Source organism: Schistocerca gregaria, chromosome 1 (assembly GCF_023897955.1).
Source record: "Schistocerca gregaria isolate iqSchGreg1 chromosome 1, iqSchGreg1.2, whole genome shotgun sequence".
Taxonomy (NCBI): domain Eukaryota; kingdom Metazoa; phylum Arthropoda; class Insecta; order Orthoptera; family Acrididae; genus Schistocerca; species Schistocerca gregaria.
In genome coordinates, this window is record NC_064920.1 from 471673041 (window position 1) to 471692800 (window position 19760).

General features: G+C 39.4%; 1 protein-coding gene across 1 annotated transcript in view; it reads right to left on the reverse strand.

The window, feature by feature from the left end:
- Nucleotides 1-2693: 2693 nt before the first annotated feature.
- The window catches only part of LOC126353233 (ubiquitin-like modifier-activating enzyme 5), a 101690-nt gene continuing 84623 nt past the window's right edge, over nucleotides 2694-19760 (reverse strand). Inside the window, exon 7 of the mRNA XM_050002749.1 lies at nucleotides 2694-6655. Coding sequence (XP_049858706.1) covers nucleotides 6468-6655 — 188 coding nt within the window. The 3' untranslated portion in view covers nucleotides 2694-6467. The remainder of the gene's footprint in view (nucleotides 6656-19760) is intronic.

Consider the following 19760-nt stretch of genomic DNA (forward strand, 5'->3'; position numbering starts at 1 on the left):
ATATCAAGTCACATGTGTGTGTATCTACTCTAGTCTTAATCAATTTGATTTATACATTATGGATGATCCTGTGAGTTGGTTGCTCTCTGAGCTTGAAGAACTTGCAAGGAAAGTTGGTGTGATTTATAGCACCAATGTTTCTATGTTCAGATTCTGGGAAAATAAATTAGTGCACAAGAAAGCAGTTGATTGTTATGTTTGTGGGCAGCCATTGGATAAAAAAGCTGAAACACTGCATTGCCTTCATATCATCATCTTTGTCCTGTTTCAATGTAGGTTCAGGCTTGTTACTATGGATTTGGCGGTGGTAGTTGCAAAGGGTGGCCAAATGCCATTGCTGTCGCCACCCTGAACCACCCTGGGTCGGAGTTAGTGCACCCTAGCTGTCTGTGTCTAGTGTAAGCCATGAAATGGTGCGAATGTGTACAAATGTCTGGGAGTTGTGTAACTGAGGCGAAATGTGGGGACCAGCCTGATATTCACATAGCAGGATGTGAAAAACCACCTAAAAACCACATCCAGGCTGGCTGCCATACTGGCCCCATCGTTAATCCGCCGGATGGATTCAATCCAGGGCCGGCGTACCTACCTGACTCCAGGAAGCAGCACATTAGCACTCTCAGCTACCCTGGCAGGTCAAACACTGCATTGCCTTCTAACCAGCAAATTCCATGGTGCTATTCACAATTCATGCAACTTGAATTGCCAACTACTCCTACACAAACCTGTTACCATCCACTATTTAAGCTGGTACGATGCTCACTTCCTTGTTAAAGGGGGGAGGACATATGAGAAACTACATGGTTACACATAGGCTGATGTAACTTTTACTGTCTGAGAGATAACTGAACCAAAATTTGCACATGTTGTTATCACTTTATTGGCTTCAAACTGGATTTTTTCAATTTTTTGCCACATAATTTGATCATCACATTGCAGGATACTTTAACCAGATATACTATCGTCACATGTGGAACGTTTTCTCAAAGTTTAGTTTATTTATCACTTCCAAAAAGTGATATGTTATTCATAGTAATTAGATAAACAAATCTGTGTACCAGTTTGTTAATAGCACTGTTGGAGCTCTCATAACAACTTTTGAAATTTAAATGTATGATACATATTTTTACTTCACAAAAATTTAAATAAAGTGGACAGTAATTCATTTTGAAAAATTTTGTACCACAGAAAGGTGTGTTATAGTTTGTAAAAAGTCTGTAGCAGATTTTACCCTTTTATTTGCATGTTGTGGGGAATGCAGAAAAAAGCTTTCATTAGCATTTATGCCAGAAACATGTACCTTAACGTTGGCCACAACAGTATTTTGGTCTCTTTGATATTTGGGCTTCTTCTAGTCTTATACTTCTGTCATTCCCTTTTGGCAATATCCTTGACTGACAATTTAGAACTAGCAATACACACATCGACAATCTTCTTCAACAAGTTGTCAGTGAAGTAACCTGCATCAAACCCTGCTCTCATTAGAGTCCTGATTTTCCCAGTATTACAATCATTGACCATCAGAAGAGCATCTTATGAGGAAATTTTAACAGCAATAGATAAACAAATTTTCATCTTAGGGTTTCTCTTCTAAATAAGGTTGTTAAAACTATCCTTCAGATTTTGCGTTCCACCATGTGTGCATTTCTTTAATAAATCACAATTAATTGTGTTGTAAATGGGTTCAGAGCATTCTATCCTCTACAGATGTCTTCTCTGATAGCAGGAAATCATAAAATATCGCAATCAAGGACATAGTCATATACAAAAGGACGCATATCACTACGTATTGGTTGAAACAATGTGGCTTCTACATCATTTTTAGTAGGAATTAAACTCTGAAAACTGGAGGCAATATTTCTAACATGCTGCAGAACTATCTGGCAGCAAAAAAATCAATATTTTTTTATCAGTCCTACAAACAACCCCCGTTAAGTCCTTGTATGATTCCAGTCTGAGTAAAGATCAGGTTAGTCTCATGCCTGACAGCAGAGCTCTTTTCCAAAGAGAGTCTCTAAGAAAATTACGCTGCACTGTCTGGACTCACAAATATCCATGAAGGCACCTCTTCAGAAACATGTTGAAACCATGCATCAATGGGACTTGTATCTCACTGCATTTCCTGAAGATGCTAAGTTTCAGCCCATAATGGTAAAGGGATTTTTCCATATGAATATCTGGATTTGAGGGCAAAACTCAGTGAAATCACATTGCCTGATATAACCACATACTCCAGCAAACTGCCATATCGGATGTAGAGTATGGCCACTTAGTGAGCGTTTGGCAGATTCAACATCTGTAATTTAGAGGAATATGCAAATTTTTATATGGACACAGATGTACACTTACTTGCAGACATTTTAAAATGATTCCAGAGTGTATGCCTGGTAGCACACTCTCAGGGTCCTGCCTTCTTTTACGTGAATGTATGTAACTTCTATAGGTTTGCTTTCTGTCATATGTTGTTTTGGTAACACTGCCTCTTAACCTTTCCTCTGCTTCCTTTAAACGCAAGTCTGTTTATCTACGAGTTGACTTTTTTTCTCTTTTAGAGCTTCTTCTACAGTAACTACATAAATTTTGCATTCTGACACTTCCTCTACAGCAAGGGTGCTGCCCTTATCCAGCATCCCGGCTTCAGCTTTTTGAGATATTTCCTTTACATCTGCACATAACTTATCTCTCTCTCTCTGTTTCTTTTTTTTTTTTTTGGCAAATTCCAACTCTAAACTTAGCTGATCTACTCTTAGATTCAACTTGTGTTTTTCTGTAGGTAGGTTTTTGCATACGTCTTGCAGCTTGCTGACTGCATTTGTCACATTTTTTGCCAACACATCCACTTGGGATTGCATCTCCTGAATTTGAGAATATGCTTAACTAAGATTTTGCACTCACCTGCAAGTTGTTGCTGTTTATAATCTATGGAAGTTACCTTCTTTTGTTAACGTATTTATACTGCGCGACATGTCAGTAATTATTTCTTGTTTTAGTTTTTTACTGAGCTCTGTGAACTTACTGGATAAATCGTCAGATAATTCAGTGCATATAGTTTTGCTCACCTCACTGACTGTTGACTAATACTATTCTTGAAATCGTTAAAAGCATGATTTTGCTGTGCAAACTCTTGGGTTATTATTTGTATGAGCTGTGTCAAAGTTTGTGTCTCAATAGTATTTGCATTGCTTTTGTGAACTTTTTACTGTGCTTGCGTTTGCAATGTAGTGAGCAAAAAATCAAAGGAATTTTTGCTGTTGCTAGCTTTGGTTTCACTATTTGAAAAAAATGATTCCTGTGAGACCTGAGAAATTGTCTCATCGAGCGTCATTAAAGTGACATCATGATGAGTTATATTACCAGTGTCATCATTTTTTAACAGTGGGATGCCAGCCTGTTTGTTTTGGTAGCCATCAGCCAGTTCGCGAGTTACTTTCAACTCGGATTTCCGACATTATGGCATATTACATTTTGTAATAAGTTTTCAACAATGGACATTTCCTTTTATTCCACTGTGAACAGTGTTTAATAAAATTATGAAAAAAAATCATTTAAAAAAAAAAGTTTTGTTTTTATCGGTACTTTTCAAATAAAGCAGTTTTATATGTATATTCATTAATGAAACTGATTATTCTGTGATACAGTGTTACAAAATTTGAATGACTTATTTTGAACTGTGATGTTGACTTTATGCAAATTTTTGTCTTTCCTATAGAAATACACTTTCTGTAAAGGATATTAATTGGAAGGAAAAGAGATTATCTACTGCGAGAGAGACAGCGCCAAGTGTGGCCATATCAGCATACAGCGTAGCAGCTTCCTTCCTTTACTTCTGCAATCCGCATTCCTGGCATGTCTCGTTTGTAGACAGAATTAATTTTGATTTGCTCCTTCAGGTTGTTAACAGTCCCAATCTCACGGACATGTAACAAAAAGGCCTCAGTAGTTTTTTGAAACGATAAAAAGGATCACTTACCTAAAAAAAGTATCAGAACAACTGAAAGGTTTGTTCATATTCCGCTCAGTGCCATCCTTTGAATGGTCACCACTGAATATTGGAAGGGGGGTGGGGGATAAAATGTAATATATATTGGAAAACTGATTAAAAATTTGCTGCTTAAACAATTAAAAGGGAAATTTTGAAAGAATAATTGAAATAAATTAAAATCAACATCCACCATTTAAATTTACGTACTTCTTGTTATTGCCATTGTGCATAGAGCTGGTTACGACGATCGCCTCTCTGTTGCTCACACAAATTCCTCATTCTTCTTGTTTGCTTTGATCCTCTTGATGCAGAATTCTCCGGGTGGCACAGAATGATGAAAAGGTGTTTTTTTTTAGTAAACTTCATCTGCCAAATGACATTTTTAACACTCCTTTACTGTCCGATTACAATACACATTTTTGAACAATATTCACATGGCGAAACTCTTCATACATCCGACCGCTACCACTTATAGAGACAAATAGATTATTTAACATTATTAAGTTGGCAGAACTTGTAATACGACTGCCCACTATCACTTTTAGAGACGAGTACCTTTGTGAACCACATACTCAGTGTTGAAACAGACAAAGAACATTTTCTTCAATTTGGATTTCTCATCCTCACCTTCTTCTGTATCGGGTATTCTGGGGTGTGTCATTGAGCACTCTGGTACTTCATCTCTGGGTTGTATTGAAATGTCAAAATTTCATCACCATAAATAACACTGTTCAGAAAACTTGACTAAATTTTCAGACGTTCCTTCAGTTCACTAATGACTGACACTCAATCGGCCTTTTGCTCATGCATCAATAGATTGGGAACCAGCTTAACAAAGAGCTTTCACAAGTTCAATTCTTCCACAACAATGCGATACACAATGATTTTCGGTATGTTTAGAATGTCTACCGGCAGCTGAAACAGCCATTCAATGGTCAGTACTCAACAACCCATGCACACAAGTCATATTGGCTTGTTGGTGGCCATCCGAGCACGGATCATCATCTGCCCATTTCTGGTTACCCTAAAACTACTTCATTCACTTCATAACTTATACATATGAAACAGCGTACTCCTGGCAGGCTTCTTTATGCACTTAATGAGTTTATACAGTTTTACGTCAAATTTTGTGTGGAATTTAATTGCACAATGTTGTTTGAAAGTATATGCCATGACATGGTCTCAAAACAGTGGTGCACTAAATCTAACATGGCCTTATTTTCTAGCCCCATGTGTGGGGTATATTACAACTTTTGGTACTGCACAAAAAGGCAATTTAAAAGATCTTAATTAAATGCAGTAAATACAATGATGAAGTAGTGTGAGCAGTCCAACTGTATTTATCAGAGCTGTGAATTTTCTTTAGCATGTCTGTATTCTTCAACAGCATATGAATAAATCAATGCAAATTTCATAATAAATCAATCCAGTGAGGAACAATGCTTTCATAGTTTCTACAGCAAGTTGTGTTTTATTCCTCTGCTCCATACGTTATCCATGCAGGAAAACGGTATTATGCAATACACTGGCAGCTCACACAACCCCTCTCAGTCCATGGCCGAGTAGCACTTGTTGTTTGGTAAAAACATTGAACTGACCTTTTCTTCCAACACCTCCACAAGTACAGTTAGTAGTATCAGCTCACAGTCCAACAGCAGAAGCACACGTGTTGCATCTCACTTTTCCTTTTGAGTCAGAAGAAATAATGTCACTGAAGAATGGAAATTCTTTTTGTAATTTTTTATTGAAAGAGGACTTGCACTTCTTGGAACTCACTCAAGCTGCTAAGAAAGGCCATTGACAAAGAAAAAGAATTAAACTTAACTACTGCCATATAGCATAACACTAAGAAGCACAAAATGCAGTCTGATATAATTGCTGATGTATAGATGACTATGGTGGTAAACGTGCAACAATGCAAGTGGGAACTCTTTGATAAGAGCAGAATCCCTGTTTGCTAAAACAGTTTCACCAACTTCATTAAAACTAATAATAAAATATACCGATACAGATGAAATAAATATCAAATTCAGGATAAATAATTTCATAACTGCTAAATCCAGGCTAAACAGGTGTCTGAAACTACCTTTGAAAAAAATTGGGACAGTGCTACAAAAATTATGACTGCCCAGAAAAAAGGACTGATGGCCAAGTCAGCAAATCAGCGATACTGGCACCACTGATGCTTGGAGCAGACTGAGCTAGGGTGTGCTATAAGGCTGAGAGCCCCTACACCAACCCCACTTACCTGGAACCATCCAAACAAGACAACTTGACGTGGGCCAGCAAAATAATATATTTCATGAATTTTGGGACACACATTGTATGTTGATGAGAAACTTATTCTCTTGTCTGAATTGAGTTTGACTGAGGGTAACAACAACAACAAGGGTAAAACAATTTTTATAAGATAAAAACATTTTTCTGGAAAAAATGCATCTATTTGGAATTACATCAATTAAAACATCACATTGCTGGTACTTATTCATACAGCTTTCATTTGTGCCATTAGTTCCTCTAAGCTTGCATCTGTGTCACCAACAGCTGGTGTATTACTGTCATCATCTGCAGGAAGTGTGTATGCTGGTTTCACTCCAGAAACAAAGCCTAAGTCCACCTTCACTTCACTTTTGTCTTGCTCTTCTGTGTTGGTTTCATCTATAAGGCATATTCCTGAGAAAAGATAAAGTATGTACAGTAAAATGTTTTCCTTCGTACTTCGTAAGAGGGGTACAAGGTGAAATATTTTTAATATCAACATAAAGTTGTAAATTATTGTCTTGTGCCTCCCCCTAGATCTGTGTGTCATTTGGTTATATGCTTGGCTCTATCTATTTTTTATACTACATCAAGTACATTACAGATTAGCATGGTATCAAACGTAAATACGGTGGATTGTATGTATTCAGTGGATGCAAGGTAAGCATTGCTCCTCCAGTATAAACAAAGGCAAATCTAATGGAAGCATTAAAGTTTAACAGCATTCCTTACATAGCTTGACAAATGTCATAGTACACAATACTTTTCGATTAGCACTGTCGATTTTTTATGATTCTCAAAAAAATATTTAAGTTAGGGCTCACTATGCATTATGATTCAGGGCAACAGCAGATCTTGGCATGAGGTTTGAACAATGAATAGTTGCATTTTTTTTCTGAGGCTATGGAAAAGTATTGGTGGTTGAGGCAAATATTTAATTATGCATGTGGTACATAGGTTTTTGTTATCTTAATGCCACAAAATAGCCTCACCAGTTTATAATAACCACTGCATAGGTATACATGAAATGTACTCACAAGTGTGAATATGGACAAGCATCAGCTGTATAATGGAATGAATCCGGTTTTTCTGCGTATTGCAAGCATTAGGATACCTGAACACGCTTCATGGCCAGATCCAAATTCCCACATGTCGTCAATCATGTGTCTACAACATGCACTTGTATATACATTATGCATATTCCTGAACAGAGGAGCCATTTTAATTTAAAGTTGCTTGCTGGTGTCGGCAGATAAACATGACAGTCCAGTGTCTGTGTTATTCACAACAACACAGATTTTGCAATACTGTATTGCATGGGTACGCTGCTGTTTGCCAAAAAGGTAAGCAATCGAGCTCAATGCGTATTATGGTTCTGAGCAGTAAAATTATGGAAATCAATGCAGTGCATCAGTGTAAATGCCTGCAATTTCCCAGAAGAGAAGAGGTCATCCTACAACTGAGTCATGAATTACAACGAGAAACCTTGCATATGGTATTTCAATACACAACTTTACAACAGCAACTAGTGCTTGTCAGGACACCCTATACTACACAAAAGCTGATTAAACGTAATTGTACTGAATTCTTTCCACCTTCTCAATGCATATGGAAAAAACATAAAACTTCATTTAGAACATTCTTCTGTGTTTACAGGAGTGTAAAATATAACACACAATGACTTGACTGCTTCTTTTTCAAACACATACATGGATGAACTAAGAAAAAATATAAGTGAATTAAATTATGTCTCAGATATTCCTCATGAGGCAGCTGATACCTGTAATTTCTCACAGGTGTCCTCAATAATTCACTATGTCACAGCTGTTGATCAAGTTCAACTGCATGCTGTGTCAAAGGTAAAAGAATGCAGAATATTGGTCCTCACTTGTTATGGTATTGTTACTTCTTTCCCAACTAACTAAAAGAAACCGGGCTTTAGATGAGAAAGCGAAGAAACAGCTGTGTAAAGTATCTGCCATGTGGTGGAGATCTGGATCTCGTTTGGTGGAAACCTTATAGTAAGTCAACCAGTTTCATTTTTCAGGAAAATAACAGGTCCATGTAATAAGACGAAGAAGCCTATTCTGTTGTTTGGTGATTTTAAATCATGATGCAAGCTGTCAGTTTCAATTTCTTTCCACAAACTTTTCCTGATATTTCCCCTCTTACTAATGCCTTCATTGATATACTGGGTGTAGAGCTTACAACAACAAAAATGAACACAAAGACTTCAAGACATGTTGAAAACTGAACTTCACAGATTTTCTGAAAGAACCTACTGTAAAATTTTGGAAACTGTGATGATGCAGTTACAAGATAGATCCAGTAACCTTAACTCTCTTATTTTTGAAACTTTTAAATGTACATAATTGTGATCAGTGTAAACTGTGTTACCTTGAACTTACATTACAACCACAAACAACTGTTGTAAATTTTTTTCTTTTTTGTTTTTCCCGCCTGTTTAAGATCACAGCTAGTAGTTGCATATTTTCCCAGATTTGGTGATTTGTTGAGGTTATTGTTAAATTGACACCAGACTGCATACTGCAAAATTGTAGACTTGCATCCAGTGCCTCAGCTTAAAGAAACTTCTCAGCCATAAAATGAATAAAGAACTATGTACACAGTCCACAAACTTGAACAGCTTTATAATCTTAGCTCTGTTATCAATTGAAAAGAATCTCCTGTGCCAGCTGATGTCCGAATTTTACAACCCAGTGGCAAATTGGAACAAATTGGCAAAAAGGTAATTTTATTTTTAATAAATGGCATATTACTCTTTTGTAACTGCTTGCCTTAATGAAAAGTTCAGTCTATGCCACTGGTTTAATGTTATCTCTCTCAGAACTTTAGCTACTGTAATGCATCTTCCCATGAAACACACTAATATACAGTATTTCAAGGGGAGGAAGCGCAATTGTATGTCTATTCATTGTGGCCATTTGATATCTGGCTGTTATGGAAGATTGTACGTATTTATTTGAAACAAAGCTTCATATTTAATGTATTTATTTGAAACAAAGCTTCATATTTAATGTGGGCATACTCCGTCATTCACAAAGAAGCATTAAAGTAGTTGATTACTCCAGTGAAAGAATCCTTAGAACATTTCTGAATAAACTACGCAAGAAAAAAAATAAAAACTTGCATAAGTATGTTGGAGCCAAATGCAAGTCAGTGCTGTACTGTTCCAACTTATGTCAATATGTGCCCATGTATTGTTTTGTACATTCCAATTATGGCAAGAAATGTATGCTTGTTTTTAGGATGAAAAATACAAGGTGCCATAAACTTTGTAAACAATCTTTTTTTGTTGAACTATCACCATAATGTGATATCTTTCAAAACTAAAGGTGTTGGATCCCTCCAAATGAGGACATAATGTGCATATTTAAAAACTAAAAATAGCAGATTTCGGCTATCAGAAAAAAATACACTACGCAATAGAAATATCAGTTATGAAGTTATCAGTGATTATTCTTTTGCAGCGCCAGTTTCCTATCTCCAGTGAAGTTTATTTGTCTTGCAATACAAAATCTGTTTCCTAAGATAATCTACCACAGCTTATCAAATGATCAAAAACTTCTTTAAACCAAGTAAAATTGACAAAATCATATGGATTCGAAACCCATTCGAAGCTGAAGGTATGCCTGAATTGATTTAGAGGAAGAAAATGTTGTACTGTGATAGCATATTAAAGATAATAACAGAATGGCATTCATGATTTTTGGATACCAGTAAAAGATGGATATCTGCTGCACAATGAACATTAATTCCATCTATTTAATAAAGAGTAAATACCATGTAAAACTTAATGTGGGATAGAAAATGTGAGTAATTTGAAACTTAATAGACTTAATGGTATTCTGAAATATATAATACCCATGTTTTTTGTAATCTGAAGATTTACATTTTTCATTTTTGTATCAACGATAATAATTTCTGAAAACGTAACTAGATAGATACAAATGTACTTTGCAAGTGATGACAGGAGAAGAAACATGTGCAAATTACAGAATTGTGCAAGCTTGTGATTGAAATGTGCTGGTTCAGTCAATCCTTCCCATCCCTGTCGGTAAGTCTTCCCTGACACACGGTTCTGGGTGTCTTTTCTGTAACTCTCCCCATTTCCTAAACTTCACCAGTCCTTTTCTTTCATCCCTCCCCTTCAACTCTTCTGCCAGAAGAAGGAGCCACTGGCTCTGAAAGTTTGCACATTTCCATAATTTTTTTGTGTTTGTTTTCTTCTGCAGCCACTTGGTCAATAGATATTTTTAGCTATCCAATCATATTAGATTTACATTTCTGAGAATATGTTGTTTCAGTGTAAGTGGTTAACATCTAGACGTGAGTTAGTTATGTTTTATACCAATAAGTAGCAACTGTGTACTTCATTGCTTTATGCAATGGAAAGAAAATATTTTTACATAAAGAGACTGTTGTTTGGAGAAAACTAGACTCCTGGTCACTAAAATTTCAACACCATGAAGTATACAAAGCAACAACATTGTACTCATTGTTCATATAGAGTCGAAATGATTAAATTTGTGGGTTGATTCAAGGCATACAAGGTGCAAAAATTTAGTACACAGAGCTGCCAGCTCCAGTAACAACACTGCTTCTAACCTAGCCGCATGTCAAGTCAGCTATGTTTGGATGACAGATACAGATACCCCATCCCTTGCTGTTTCTACACTAAGCCAGAGTTCATAAATAACAACAGCTGGCATGTGGTGGTGTGAGAACCTCTTGGCATACTGTGACTTAAGGTTTCCAGTGGGTCAGAAATATGAGGAATTTGCTGGCCAGAACAACAATGGAAAAGCATCTGTTATGAGGTAGGTACGGATAGCACAGATAACACACAGTTTTCCATTACCCTGTCCAAAGATAACATAAGCAGGACCTCGAAATGGGGCATGACTACTGACCTGAAAACAGCAGAAATGTCATTTCTGCTGTCCAAATTAAAAGCTGTGTGAACCAGAGATGATTGTGTTTGCACTAAGAGCACTTTGTATCACTACTGGTGATAGGCTTGTAAACTGATGACAGGCATAGTTTGGCAGTGTTCGTTCTCCATTTAGCCATCACAAAAAATATGTCCATAATTATACCACACGTAGAAACAGGACTTCTTGGAAAAGTTGATGTGATGCCACTCCTGTGTCCAGGGCTGTCATTGGCGGCAATACTGTTGGCACAACTCTCTCTGTTGCTACAGTGAGGGAAACAGCTACAATGGTTGAAATGCTAAATGGGTGGTTCCAGATGATGTCCACATTTGAATGACAGTCGTGGGATCCCGAACAATGCAAGCAGTGTCTATGTCTACAGCTACATCTAAATCTACATGGCTACTCTGCAAGTCACACTTAAGCACCTCACAGAGGGTTCATCAAACTATCTTCAAAATAATTCTCTATTATTCCACTCTTGTAGAGCATGCAGAAAAAATGAAAACCTATACCTTTCCATACAAATACTGCGTCCCTTATTTTATTATGATCTTTGTTTCTCTCTATGTAGGTCAGTGCCAACAAAATATTTTTTCATTTGGAGGAGAAAGCTGGTGACTCAAATTTCATTAGAGGATCCCGCTGGAATGAGAAAAGCCTTGTTTTAATTATGACTACCCCAAATCCTGCATCACATGCAGGACATTCTCGGCCCTATTTCTCGATAATACAAAACATGCTGCCCTTCTTTGAACTAACTTGATGTACTCTGTTAATCCTATCTGGTAAGGATCCCAAACTGTGCAGCAGTACTCCAAAGGAGCAATACTTAAAAAGAGGACAGACAAGCGTAATGTAGACAGTGTCTTTAGTAGACCTGTTTCTTCTAAGTGTTCTGCCAATAAAACACAGCCTTTTATCCATCTTCCCCACAACATTTTCTGTGTGTTCTTTTTCATTTAAGTCATTCATAATTGTAATTCCTATGTATTTAGTTCAATTTATGGCCTTTAAATCTGATTTATTTATTGTGTAACCAAATTTTAACAGATTACCTTTACCACTTATCTGGACGACTTCACACTTTTCATTATTTAGGATCAATTGCCAATTTTTGCACCATATAGATATCTTTTCTAAATAATTTTGCAAATGGTTTTGATCTTCTGCTGACTTATGTCTTCTGCTGACTTATGTCTTCTAAATCCTTGTTGACTGTGTGTTAATAGACCATTCTCTCCAAGGTAATCCGTCATGTTTGAAAACAATATTTGTTCCAAAATTCTGCTCCACATCAAAGTTAATGATATGGACCAGTAATTTAGTGGATAGGTCCTACTGCCTTTTTTAAATATTGGCAAGAACTGTGCAACTTTGCAGCCATTGGGTATTCGAGTCTTTCATCAACGAGCAGTTGCACATGATAGTTAAGTATGGAGCCATAGCGCTGGTATACTATGAAAGGAACCTAATTGGTATACAATCTGAACCAGAAGAATTGCTTTTATTAAGTAATTTATGCTCCGTCACTACTTTGAGGATATCTACTTCTAAGTTACCTATGTCAGCAAAAATACTGCATAATAATAAATCACAGTCTTGGTACACAAAATACTATTGGTATCAAATTCAATCACATGCTGCTTGACACTTTCTTCTTCTTCTTCTTCTTCTTCTTAACAGCATTACATGATCTCATAAACAACCTAACTTCAATTATGATTTCTGAATAAGTAAACCGTTTTGTTGTTGTTGTGGGCTTCAGTCCTGAGACTGGTTTGATGCAACTCTCCATGCTACTCTATCCTGTGCAGGCCTCTTCATCTCCCAGTATGTACTGCAGCTTACATCCTTCTGAATCTGCTTAGTGTATTCATCTCTTGGTCTCCCTCTACGATTTTTATCCTCCACTCTGCCCTCCAATACTAAATTGGTGATCCCTTGATGCCTCAGAACACGTCCTACCAACCGATCCCTTCTTCTAGTCAAGTTGTGCCACAAGCTCCTCTTCTCCCCAATCCTATTCAATACCTCCTCATTAGTTATGTGATCTACCCATCTAATCTTCAGCATTATTCTGTAGCACCACATTTCAAAAGCTTCTATTCTCTTCTTGTTTAAACTATTTATTGTCCATGTTTCACTTCCATACATGGCTACACTCCATACAAATACTTTCAGAAACGACGTAATGACACTTAAATCTATACTTGATGTTAACAAATTTCTCTTCTTCAGAATCACTTTCCTTGCCATTGCCAGTCTACATTTTATATCCTCTCTACTTCGACCATCATCAGTTATTTTGCTCCCCAAATAGCAAAACTCCTTTACTACGTTAAGTGTCTCATTTCCTAATCTAATTCCCTTAGCATCACCCGACTTAATTCCACTACATTCCATTATCCTCATTTTGCTTTTGTTGATTTTCATTTTACATCTTCCTTTCAAGACTCTGTCCATTCCGTTCAACTGCTATTCCAAGTCCTTTGTTGTCTCTGACAGAATTACAATGTCATCGGCGAACCTTAAAGTTTTTATTTCTTCTCCATGGATTTTAACATCTACTCCGAATTTTTCTTTTGTTTCTTTTACTGCTTGCTCAATATACAGATTGAACAACATCGGGGAGAGGCTACAACCCTGTCTCACTCCCTTCCCAACCACTTCTTCCCTTTCATGTCCTTCGACTCTTATAACTGCCATCTGGTTTCTGTACAAATTGTAAATAGCTTTTCACTCCCTGTATTTTACACCTGCCACCTTTAGAATTTGAAAGAGAGTATTCCAATCAACATTGTCAAAAGCTTTCTCTAAGTCTACAAATGCTAGAAACGAAGGTTTGCCTTTTCTTAATCTAGCTTCTAAAATGAGTCATAGGGTCAGTATTGCCTCACGTGTTCCCATATTTCTACGGAATCCAAACTGGTCTTCCACGAGGCAGCCTTCTACCAGGTTCTCCATTCGTCTGTAAAGAATTCGCATTAGTTTTTGCAGCCGTGACTTATTAAACTGATAGTTCGGTAATTTTCACATATGTCAACACCTGCTTTCTTTGGGATTGGAATCATTATATTCTTCTTGAAGTCTGAGGGTATTTCGCCTGTCTCATACATTTTGCTCACCAGATGGTAGAGTTTTGTCAGGACTGGCTCTCCCAAGGCTGTCAGTAGTTCTAATGGAATGTTGTCTACTCCTGGGGCCTTGTTTCGACTTAGGTCTTTCAGTGCTCTATTAAACTCTTCACGCAGTAACATATCTTCCTTTTCATCTTCATCTACATCCTCTTCCATTTCTATAACATTGCTCTCAAGTACATCATCCTTGTATAGACCCTCTATATACTCCTTCCACCTTTCTGCTTTCCCTTCTTTGCTTAGAACTGGGTTTCCATCTGAGCTCTTGATATTCATACAAGGAGTTCTCTTTTCTCCAAAGGTCTCTTTAATTTTCCTTTAGGCAGTATCTATCTTACCCCTAGTGAGATAAGCCTCTACATCCTTACATTTGTCCTCTAGCCATGTCTGCTTAGCCATTTTGCACTTCCTGTCGATTCATTTTTGAGACGTTTGTATTCCTTTTTGCCTGATTCATTGACTGCATTTTTATATTTTCTCCTTTCGTCAACTAAATTCAATATTTCTTCTGTCACCCAAGGACTTCTACTAGCCCTCGTCTTTTTACCTACTTGATCCCCTGCTGCCTTCATTACTTCATCCCTCAAAGCTACCCATTCTTCTTCTACTGTATTTCTTTCCCCCATTCTTGTCAGTTGTTCCCTTGTGCTCTCCCTGAAACTCTGTACAACCTCTGGTTTAGTCAGTTTATCCAGGTCCCATGTCCTTAGATTCCCACCTTTTTGCAGTTTCTTCAGTTTTAATCTGCATTTCATAACCAATAGATTGTGGCCAGAGTCCAGATCTGCCCCGGGTAATGTCTTACAATTTAAAACCTGGTTCCTAAATCTCTGTCTTACCATTATATTACCTGTTTTGTTATCTTTCCTTATAATGGGAATGAAGACAGCATTACCCCTACATACTTGATGTGGTTGTGCTGGGAGCACACTTCACGCCAATTTCACATTTGCTGCATGTTATCTTCTGTGTTTTGCAAATTTAATGGCCTTTTGCAAATTTAATGGCCAGCAATGTAGATTTTTTTCACAACTGTGGCATAATTTCATGACTGAATAACTCTACTTTTTCTTCATTTACAGTAACATATTAAACTTAAAATTACATGAACATCTTTTTCAAATAACTGAATGCTTTATAAGATAATATTTCCTGAAAAAAATCACAAAATATGAAAAAAAGAAAATTTTGAAATTCTAATACAAGTTATAAACATATAATATGAATAATATTTGTCCTAGTGTGTCCTAGTCCTGCACCCATGCACGTCACTTCATAAATCTGAGTACATAATCTTAGTTCTGCTTATTATAGATATTATTCAAGCTCAGTGTAAAACATGGAAATGAAATTTCCTCCTTTTACAATTGGAATCAAGACCTTTTTTCATTAGGAATAATCTTCTTATATTCAGCTCCATCAACTCCAGCAACAAGTAGGTATGATAGCTATAATCACTATCAATTTATTTGTAGTGTAGAGGTCTATTCTTATGAACGATGTCACGAAAGTAACAACTAAACCACTACCACAATCAAATCGTCAAAGGGGCATTGTAACTAGGCAATCTACTGCTCATACTACCTTCGCAAACCAGACAAACTGTGGTATTGATAGCTAGGATGCCACGGTGTAGCTGCCAGTTAAATTGGCACTACGACAGGCAACGACGACAGCGCCCTCTAGCAGGCGCTGTTCAGCTCTACGAGCACCACTGTACATTCAGCCCATTTGATCAAGAGCAGACGGCCGGGACACTTCGCTTCAGCTTTGCACCTCAGGGCAAAGTTATGTATTACTCTTGTTGCTAAAGTAAAAGTGATTTTAATTCACACAGCAGTACCGAGAGATTTTCACCTTTTCCTGCTACTACTCATGCGCCGCCTTCCAGGTGGGACACAAAAGTTGGTGAGGAGGTTTCCCCTATCATTTCCTTTCTTGCTCGGTACTACTTTCTTTTGGTGCTAGCTTCAGTATAAGACTTTCATTTGTGTAAACCATGGCTTTGCCACAGGAACAGGCTTCGCTGTCTGATCTTGTATTTTTTCAGGCTCAGCAAATGACGCAGCTGCTTGCTGCCGTAAATGAACTGGACACACTACAAACTGCAGCTATTTTGGTGCCTCCAACGCCAATGCCTGTACCGATGCCTTCGGCGACGGTGCCGCCATTTCATGCGTTCAATCCTGACGTTGAATGCTGGCCAGAATACATCGCACAGCTCGAGGCACGCTTCGCAGCATACAACATACCACGTACAGAGCGACTTGCCTTTTTCATTGCCAACACGGGTGCTCATGGAATTGTTTCCCACCACCCGCCCAGAAACTAAAACTTACGACGAAGTGATTGATGCTTTGAACTCCCACTTCCGTGACAGTGTAAATGTGGTAGCTGCACGGTACAAATTCTTTCGCCTCCGGCGTGGCCCTGCTCAGTCGAATAAATCTTGGTTAGCAGACCTTCAGGGACTAACTTCTGATTCCGACTTTAATTGCTCATGTGGATGCTCATATGCCGATATAATGATTACAGATGCTATTGCGCAGAATGTGGAGGATCACCGCACCTGCAAACAAATCCTCAGATTTAAAAACCCATCTTTGTAAAAAGTAGTGGACTTGCTAGACAGACGAGGTAAATAGGACATGGCTACTTTCACGTTCGACGTGACCCTGGGTGTGTGTACGGTTAGTGCGGCACAACACGCGCCCTCCCGCCTGGCGCCAGCCACACCGTGCCGTTCCCGCGCACGTAAACATGGTTCAAATCAGGCACCCTCTCAGAAACTGAAATCATGTCCAAACTGTTTTCGTGCCCACCCACGGGACAGTTGCCCATCCCATAAAGCATAGTGTTATTTTTGTAGTAAGAAAGGACATGTTCAAGCTGTGTGTATTAAGAGAGACTCTAATTCACACCATGTCTCACGTAAGCGTGACTCAAGTGGGTGTCACCACAACGGAAACCACCATGATCATGATTCACATCAGCCTACGGATGTTAATGCCATTTATTTACAGCCTTCTGCTTCGAATGCTTCAAAAGCTCGTCATGTGAATCACGTTTTGCAAGACGCTTCCTCTCGTATTCAGCTTGATGCGAGGAAACTTTTTGTGACTTTGAACATTTGTGGATGTTCTTTTCGGATGCAGATGGACACTGGTGCATCAGTTTCTTTACTGACACAAATCAAAAATAACTTGCTTGGTTTGGCCCACTCTGTCATTCGCATTCCACTCTGACTGCATTTACTGGACAGGAAATCTCAGTGCTCGGTGTGTGTAGTTTGTTAGCCATGTATGGTGCAACCACCTGTACAGTGGCTTTCCATGTGCTCCACTCTAGTGATGCTACGAACATTTTTGGCATGGACGCATTTGAACTTTTTGGCCTCGCAATTCAGGACAATGTACTTTGGATCAATGCTAGTGACCATGGAGACAGTATTGCTGAAATATGCAATGATTTTGCTGAACTCTTTTCTGATGGCCTTGGTTGTGCCACAGACTTTGCAGTGCATGTTGTAGTTAAAGACAATGCCATGCCTATTTTCCGGCATGCATGCCCAGTACTGCACACACTGCATGACACTGTAGCTGCTGAACTTAAGCATTTGCAAGATATTGGCGTCATTGAGCCTGTTTCTGCTTCGCCATGGGCTTTGCCTATAGTGTGTGTGAAGAAACCAAACGGTCACCTCCGTATTTGTGCTGACTTTAAGTCTACAGTAAATCCCCAGACAGTGGTAGCTACGCTTCCCTTACCGCGTCATGAAGACATTTTTGATAAGCTTGGTGTGGGAAAATTCTTTTCCGAGATTGACTTCCAGGACGCATACTTTCAGATTCCGCTCGATGAACAATCGCAACGGGGTTTTACGATCAACACCCACCATGGGTTGTTCAATTTTGCCACCTTCCGTTTGGTTGTGCTTTGGCTCCTGCTATTTTTCAGTCTTATTTGCAGCAGTTGTGTGCCACTATCCCTCGTTGTTCCAATTATCTGGACAATATACACTCCTGGAAATGGAAAAAAGAACGCATTGACACCGGTGTGTCAGACCCACCATACTTGCTCCGGACACTGCGAGAGGGCTGTACAAGCAATGATCACACGGACGGCACAGCGGACACACCAGGAACCGCGGTGTTGGCCGTAGAATGGCACTAGCTGCGCAGCATTTGTGCACCGCCGCCGTCAGTGTCAGCCAGTTTGCCGTGGCATACGGAGCTCCATCGCAGTCTTTAACACTGGTAGCATGCCGCGACAGCGTGGACGTCAACCGTATGTGCAGTTGACGGACTTTGAGCGAGGGCGTATAGTGGGCATGCGGGAGGCTGGGTGGACGTACCTCCGAATTGCTCAACACGTGGGGCGTGAGGTCTCCACAGTACATCGATGTTGTCGCCAGTGGTCGGCGGAAGGTGCACGTGCCCGTCGACCTTGGACCGGACCGCAGCGACGCACGGATGCACGCCAAGACCGTAGGATCCTACGCAGTGCCGTAGGGGACCGCACCGCCACTTCCCAGCAAATTAGGGACACTGTTGCTCCTGGGGTATCGGCGAGGACCATTCATAACTGTCTCCATGAAGCTGGGCTACGCTCCCGCACACCGTTAGGCCGTCTTCCGCTCATGCCCCAACATCGTGCAGCCCGCCTCCAGTGGTGTCACGACAGGCATGAATGGAGGGACGAATGGAGACGTGTCGTCTTCAGCGATGAGAGTCGCTTCTGCCTTGGTGCCAATTATGGTCGTATGCGTGTTTGGCGCCTTGCAGGTGAGCGCCACAATCAGGACTGCATACGACCGAGGCACACAGGGCCAACACCCAGCATCATGGTGTGGGGAGCGATCTCCTACACCGGCCGTACACCTCTGGTGATCGTCGAGGGGACACTGAATAGTGCACGGTACATCCAAATCGTCATCGAACCCATCGTTCTACCATTCCTAGACCGGCAAGGGAACTTGCTGTCCCAACAGGACAATGCACGTCCGCATGTATCCCGTGCCACCCAACGTGCTCTAGAAGGTGTAAGTCAACTACCCTGGCCAGCAAGATCTCCGGATCTGTCCCCCATTGAGCATGTTTGGGACTGGATGATCGTCTCACGCGGTCTGCACGTCCAGCACGAACGCTGGTCCAACTGAGGCGCCAGGTGGAAATGGCATGGCAAGCCGTTCCACAGGACTACATCCAGCATCTCTACGATCGTCTCCATGGGAGAATAGCAGCCTGCATTGCTGCGAAAGGTGGATATACCCTGTACTAGTGCCAACATTGTGCATGCTCTGTTGCCTGTGGTTCTGTCAGTGTGATCATGTGATGTATCTGACCCCAGGAATGTGTCAATAAAGTTTCCCCTTCCTGGGACAATGAATTCATGGTGTTCTTATTTCAATTTCCAGGAGTG